The sequence below is a fragment of the Drosophila serrata genome, unplaced genomic scaffold (genome assembly GCF_035046125.1).
Source record: "Drosophila serrata isolate PLE 108 unplaced genomic scaffold, ASM3504612v1 contig_208, whole genome shotgun sequence".
Taxonomy (NCBI): Eukaryota; Metazoa; Arthropoda; class Insecta; order Diptera; family Drosophilidae; genus Drosophila; species Drosophila serrata.
In genome coordinates this window covers 448,675-455,751 of record NW_028257106.1, presented here as the reverse complement: position 1 = coordinate 455,751, position 7,077 = coordinate 448,675, and the positions used below count along the sequence as shown (strand labels likewise).

General features: G+C 48.3%; 1 protein-coding gene across 1 annotated transcript; it reads right to left on the bottom strand.

Annotated features, from left to right (window-relative positions):
* Window positions 1-2,263: 2,263 nt before the first annotated feature.
* Window positions 2,264-3,459, bottom strand: LOC147644260 (uncharacterized). The gene is made up of 2 exons (XM_086829493.1): window positions 3,039-3,459; window positions 2,264-2,649 (listed from the first exon to the last, which is right to left on the bottom strand). The coding sequence occupies exons 1-2, from the start codon at window positions 3,457-3,459 to the stop codon at window positions 2,264-2,266; spliced, it is 807 nt and encodes a 268-aa protein (XP_086685619.1).
* Window positions 3,460-7,077: the final 3,618 nt, after the last annotated feature.

The following is a 7,077-nucleotide window of genomic DNA, read 5'->3' as shown; positions in this document are numbered from 1 at the left end:
TGTTGATGTTGTTTTTATTGTTTTTGGTTATTTAAATGTATTCCACAATTATTGTGTGAAAATGATGGTGACGATTTTATTGTTTCGCTTTTTAAATGTTTTTATACCTTTGTACGGTTTAATAATTTTAGTCAGAAGTTTGTGAAGCAGTGAAGGAAACTTTTCCGACCATATAAAGTGTATATATTCTTTATCAGCATTATCACCTCCGTTTCAACGTTAAAAGGAGTGGGTGGATGGTTTCCAAAAATCAGTAGCCGTCGTCAGCTATTAGTTTCGTCGCGACCGCTGGAAAGGGTAAATGTGGTTGCTGTTGTTGCTGCCGTTCCTTCCCAAAAATGATAAGTCGCTGGGTGTCGTTTTTCACTTGAGGGTACTCTTTATTAAGCAGTTCTTTTGGCACTAAACACTAAAACTTAGCTTAAGGGCTTCTGGAACCGCAGAGGGGCGCCTTCGGCTAGAAGACGAGAGGGAGAGAGCGACGACCGAGAGCAAGCGAGAGCGAAAACTCGTGTTCCTACACTGCTGCTCGAAATTAAGCGCCCTCGTGGAGCGAACATTTACCCCCCCCCCCCCCAAAGCAGCGTTAGGCCTCTCGGGATGCTCCGGAGACGGTGCAGCCAAACACGGGGCTTTGGGCGACGGGCAACCCGACCTCCAATCTCAGGAACCTCGGTTTGATCATGATTTTTGCAAATATATCAAAAGCCAACACGAGTGAGATTGTAGCTCGGCTATGGTACTGGGGATCAGCGAGACGGATGTCGTCAATCTTCGCCCAGATGGCGTCGCTCAGAGTCCGGATCTTGAGGCTAGGATCGAGTGTCAGAAAGCGGTGGAAACGGCCGAGATTCGGGTCGGAGGAGCCGTGATCAGATCGCAGAGGGCGATTAAATACCTCGGCGCCCTAATCGACACAAGGCTGTCATTCAGGGAGCACGTGGAGTATGCCCAGAAGAAGGCCAGTGGGACGGCAGGAAGTCTCGCCCGCATACTGCTCAACACTAGAGTGCCCAAGCAGATCACCAGGAAGCTGCTGACGAGCGTCGTAACTTCCCAAATCCTGTATGCGGCGCCGGTGTGGGCTAAAGCAGCCGAGACGAAGTCCTACCTGCGGGGCGTAGAGGCCACTTAAAGACTGTGCGCTGTTAAGGTGGCGTGCGCATTCAGGACGGTTTCGGACGACGTTCTGGTGATAGCCGGCCCCTGAGGGAGCTGGTCCGCGAGAAGGCAGAGATCCGGTGTGTGCTGCGAGGACACGAAGGACCAGGCGGCGGAGCCAAGGCCGAGGCGAAAAGTGCGGCCATAAGAAGGAGCTACGAGATCTGGCAGACGAAGTGGGACGCCTCGTCCAAAGGGCGTTGGACGCACAGGCTGATCCCCAGCTTAGAGGCATGGATGGAGCGGAAGCATGGGCAGGTGGATTTCTACCTGACCCAGGTGTTGAGCGGACATGGCTGCTTCCGTAGCTACCTCAAGAGGTTCGGCCATGACGATGAGGATGGTTGCCCGGCGTGCGGATCTGGAGTTGCTGAGGATGTGCACCACGTAGTGTTCGAGTGCCGCCGATTCGACGATGAGAGGGCCGCCCTGGAGGAGGTAGCAGAAGATGAGATCAGGGTGGACACGCTGGTGCCGCTGATGATGGAGACTCCCAGGATGTGGAGGCGTTGAGGCTCTTAGAGTGCTGGAGAGGGGTCGAAGGGAGCGGACGGGCTAAGAGGCATACAATTGTGCGAAGCATTGCTTTGCGGCCGTACCGCATTCTTGATTTTCGGAATCCAATACTTTAATCGGATCAGGCACAATCAATTGACTGCCGCCCCGGAGGGTAATGTGGTGAGTTAATTGAATAAGAAGGCGGGAAAGGCTACAGTCGTAGGCCAGAAGGATTGGATGTCGCTCATCGTACTGCAGGGCTTTTGACGCAGTGATGCGCCCACATGCCCTTAGAAGGGCGAGCTGGTTAATAAACGGATATAAGTTAAAGATTGAAGATGCCACTAAAAGTGGAAGTTTCTCTGGCAAGCACTTGTGCTCTTGGCCGTATGATCTACGCTGCGCAAAGGAGATCAGCGCTCTTTCTGCCTCTCGGATTTGTTTGCTCGTGGGTCGTGATTGAAACTGAGCCCTTGCGGCAGCGCTTTAAGAATCGGTGAACATACGCGAGGACTCGCAGTGCTTTGTCCAGCTTCGAAAAACGTTCCAGAAACTCGTCAGAGGGGGCCTTACTAAAATGCACCCTGACCGGCCGCTGCTCTAGCTATGTGTTCGAATGGACATCGCTTTGCGCTGGCCATAGCTCTTGTGGCCCTTGCAGCCACTCAGGTCCATGCCACCACAGTTGACTATCCGCTAGCTCATGTAGGGACATGCCTCGACTAGCTAAATCGGCGGAGTTCTGTTCGAAGTCGACTGGTATCGCCTGGTATATCTTGGCAACTCTGTTGGCCACAAACGTGGTCCAGTTACAAGCTGGCTTTCGTAACCAGGCTAGCACGATCGTGGAATCGGTCCAGCAGCGTATGTTGGAACTGGCAGTCAGCATATGTGGAAGAACCGTTGCCACCTTGTCGGTCAACAGCACGGCACCACAGAGCTTTAGCCTGGGAAGGGATACGGTCTTTACTGGAGCGACTCGTGTCTTGGCTGTAAAGAGGTGTGAGAAGGTTTAGTGACCAAACTCTGCACGCACGTAAATAGCCGCTCCAAAAGCCTTTTGTGACGCATCGCAGAACTTTTATATCGAGCTGATACTGGACTCATCTCGGAACACGGATCTGGCTGAGGTCGGAATATTCAAGGAGGAACGATCACCATCTCTGAATAATTTCGCTAGGAAGCGTATCGTTCCAGATCTTGCAGCCAAATCTCTTAAATGAACATTTTGGAACGCACAATGAACGGAGAGCTCGCTCCGGCCGGATCAAACAACCTCGCAATTTGGGATAACACGTCGCGCTTGGTGTAGGAGGTTTCCAGTGCTATCTATGGAGGGACGAAATAAAATTCATCGGACCTTGCCTTCCAACGAATACCGAGGGTCTTGGCCGTACTTTCGGCATCAATGTCGCGGAACTCGCTATGAAGAAGGTACTCAACTGGAATATTCTCCAAAATGGTTATGTGATTGGCAGTCCCCTTCCGTAAAGGGAAACCGGCGGAGTTAAGAGCCTCTTGCAACTCTTGGATTAAGGTTTGGGCATCATTTAGGCAGTTTGCTTCTGCCAAAACGTCATCGACGTACGTATTTTGATTTATAATCCGTCTTTCTTTTGGAAATGGCCTTTGGACATCCTCTGCCAGCTGTTTCAGCACTCGAATGGCGAGGAAAGGCGCGCAGTTGACCCCGAAGGTAACCGTTTGCAACTCGAAGTCTCGGATATCCCCTTCCTTATTTCGGAACAGAATTCTTTGAAAGGGCGTATGCTTCGGATTGACCCAGATTTGAGGGTACATTTTTGTGATGTCTGCACTAAATAGTTCAAAGAAACTATAATAGTTAAATACGTATCGAAAGTACCGCCATTTCAAAATCTGGATAGTCAAATCGGATTGCAGGACTGGGCCAGCAGTTCCAGCTGGTTCCATTTGCAGACGGGCTGGAGTCGTTAAATACAAGGAATCTTTGTAGTGGTGCTCTCGGGTTTATGTGCATCAATATATGGAATGTAGTAGGTAGGAGTACTATGAGTCGGTGAAACTTCTTTCATATGACCCAAACCAGATACTCCTGAATTACGCTGTCATATTGCTCTTTAAGGAAAAAGTCCCTTTCTAAACGATTCTCGTTTCGAATAAACTAAGCTAACGCAATGGACCTAGAATATCCCAGATTGGAGTTTTCGGGGTCGCAGAACGGGAGCGTGACCACGTACCTCCCGCTGCGTCTCCTTTAGTTGTTCGAATTAAATTACTCTCACAATAGGAATCCGATTCTCCTATCATCTTCATTGGTAGATCCTCCACCTCCCAGAACTTGCTGAGAAGTGTGTCCAATGCATTATTATTAACATGGCGTACCTGAGTCGTGAAGGATGCGACTCGATTGACCTGCATACTGGAGATCGGCCTCGTAAGCACCGAGACCGATGGTCTCTTGGCCTAGAAGTGAGCTGCAAATATCCCTTCGCGTGGCACCAATTATCACTGACGGTAGAATTTCACGCTATTCTGCGCTGAGCATCGATCTAGCATAAGGGCATATCAAGCAATTAGTTGTCTTTTTTCGACTCCTCTTTGTGCCTAGAGCGTGGACAAGCGCCTGCACTCATACATTCCACACTGATCGAGCAGCCGAACAGCGCCCACGAGACAAATTCCGCCTCCTACAACTTTAAAGAAATAAATTTCGAGAACCAAGCACTTAAAATTATCAGAATTTTAATTATTTTTTTGATTTACTCAGTAACGATCTTCACACGCGTAAACTATTTTATACCTGGCTTTCCAGCTAGTTTGTTTTTGGCGTTATTTTATTGCTTTTCACGGTGGTTGGCGTTTTTTTTGTTTTTGGTTTTTCGTGCTAACATCTCTTCTGCGATCATCCGTCCTTTTCTGGAAGCTAAAATCAGGCAGGGCTGTCGAGTAAAATCAATTGTCAAGTAATCCGCTCCCCTGGCGTATAGCTAATTCCATTATCTTGGCGAGAAAAGCTTTAAATATTTTTTGTGGTCTCTGTTCCCATTTTGGTTTTTTTTCAGTTTTTTTTGCAGGTAACCTTACGCTATTGTAGCTTATTTCGTTTATTAAAAAAAAAGTAAGAGAACAATTTTTTGTTTCTCATTTGGCTAATATTTTTTTGGGTTTCTAGGTTATTTCTTTTTGTATAAAAAGGAAAGCTACATTTTTTTGTTTTGTTTTTATTTGGCACATTTGTATTGAGGTTAGGGATATATTTGTTTATTTGTTTTAACTAGCACTGGTAGCCAAATTTCACCTATTTTTTACCTAAATTATTTGTTTGTTTTTTTACTATAGTACTAGTGAGGAGGCGATTGAGAACCATTTTCGAATTGAGATTCAGACTGGCTTGTTTATCCTAGTGCAGGCCTTGTCGCAGTTCTTTTATTCGGTTTGACCGCGCATCAGCTAGTCGGCCTCTATTTCGTCAGGGCCTAATTGAGCATGCCCATAGAGGGAAACTCGAAACCGATATCTGCGCCAGAAAAAGAGCCCAAAGCCAACCCATCCACTCCAATACCGGCTTGCGCTAGGCCAACACCCATGTTCGCAAGTCCGAAAGGAAGAACCGCGTTGACCACGTCTTAAAGAAGGGATCTTCCGTCGCTAAGTTCGAAGGCCAGTCCACAGATTGTGATTTCCCATGCATTGGCGAAAGCATCTAGCGAATCGTCGCTTGCAGTTAAGCCTGAGAATCCCTTCACTTCCGGGAGTGAATTCTTAAGGGTGACACGCGGAGTCAGCAAAAAGATGGCATCCTCCGACCAGCCAACCGCAGCAACCGCTGCTTTGCACAAATTTATTGCGGTTAGCGATCGCGTAAGCCTCTTTGAAGCAAAGATCAACACATACATACATACATACATACATTAAAAGTTGAGAAGGAATATGAGACCTTCGCCGACTTAATTGCCCTAGAAGGATATGAGGCATGTTAAGCACAAATTTGTGAGACCCTAGAAATGGTAACGCCTCCTACTATTCCAGCTCTCACTCAACCCCAACTTTCGTCCGGTTGTCGTTTACCTCCGTGTGATACGGAAGTTTTCGACGGGGACTACCTCCGATGGCCCACTTTCAGGGGCCTGGTCACGGCAGTTTATGTTAATAACCCCAGGCTGACCCCGGTCGAGAAGCTGTTTCATCTTCTCACGAAGACGAGTGGCTAAGCAAAGACCATTGTCAATGACGGTTCCAAAACAAGCGACCTCTAGTCAACAGCCAACTCAAGCTCCTTTTTTACTTGAGTTTCAATTCTCAAGAGTCTGGTCAAGTTCTAAAGGAGCTCCAGTCCACGATTCAGGGGTGTTTAACAAGGCTGGTACCCTACCAAATATCAACAGAGGACTGGGATTGTCTGCTGGGGTTCCTGAGCGCAAGCAAATTGCCAAAGGTCACCCTGTCCTTATGGGAACAGTCCCTCACTTCGAAATCCGAAATTGGGTATGGGAAAAAATGAACACCTTCCTGAGTGAGAGGTATCGGACATTAAAGGCCATCGAGGATACGAAACCGACGCAGACAGTTCCGAAAAGGCTTCAATTCTTCGAGACAAAGTTTAGCACCAAACAGATGGTGTGACTTATGCTCCAAGGAGAATCATTCAGTGAGATTGTGCCCGCGCTTTATACAAATGCCAGTCGACGCGCTTTCCGGGTACATCAAAAAGAAGCAGCTATGTCTGAACTGTTTCCCGAGAGGCCATCAGCTTCGTGATTGCTCAAGCACTCACAGCTGTTTTACTTGTAAGGGAGGCATCATACGCTGCTACATCGCGGTCCTCCAAGTTCCGACCATGCGAGTTCCACCTCGCCCTCTGCACCCTCTAGACCCTCCAGCCGCAATGCATCTCCGAGCAAATCAACGGTGCGAAATTACTTCGCCTCCGGCAGTACAGCCGTTCGATTATCGACGTGTGCCATGTGGACACCAACTACCGAGCACGAGCCTTAATCGACTCGGGATCAGGGGCTACGTTCATTTCCGAGCTTCTTTTCAAGATTATTAACAACATCAACATCCAAGTTTCCGGGCTATGTCACTCGGTTTCGACAAAGTCGACGAGACTTTGCAATTTTGCAATGCGCTCCCCTACCAAACCGGGTCTACATTAGACACGTAGCCTACGTCCTTTCGGAAATAGCGGGAAAATTGCCTTCGCATCCAATTTAGAAAAATTCCTTGAAGGACCTGCCCTATCTCCAATGGACGGACCCCAGTTTCTTTGAAAGTTCCCAGATCGGAGCCAAAATTCTACCGTCAGTGATAATGAGTGCCACGAGGAGGGATATTTGCAGCTCTCTTCTGGGCCAAGAGACCATCGGTCTCGGTGCTTACGGGGCCGATCTCCAGTATACAGGCCAACCGAGTCGCATCCTTCACGACTCCGGTACG

Bases quoted from the DNA above. Each gene is read 5' to 3' on its own strand.
- LOC147644260 (XM_086829493.1), bottom strand. From the start codon at position 3,459: ATGTACCCTCAAATCTGGGTCAATCCGAAGCATACGCCCTTTCAAAGA. The intron at 2,650-3,038 runs GTATTCGTTGGA...ACCTCTTTACAG, and splicing joins AAGTACGGCCAAGACCCTCG to CCAAGACACGAGTCGCTCCA.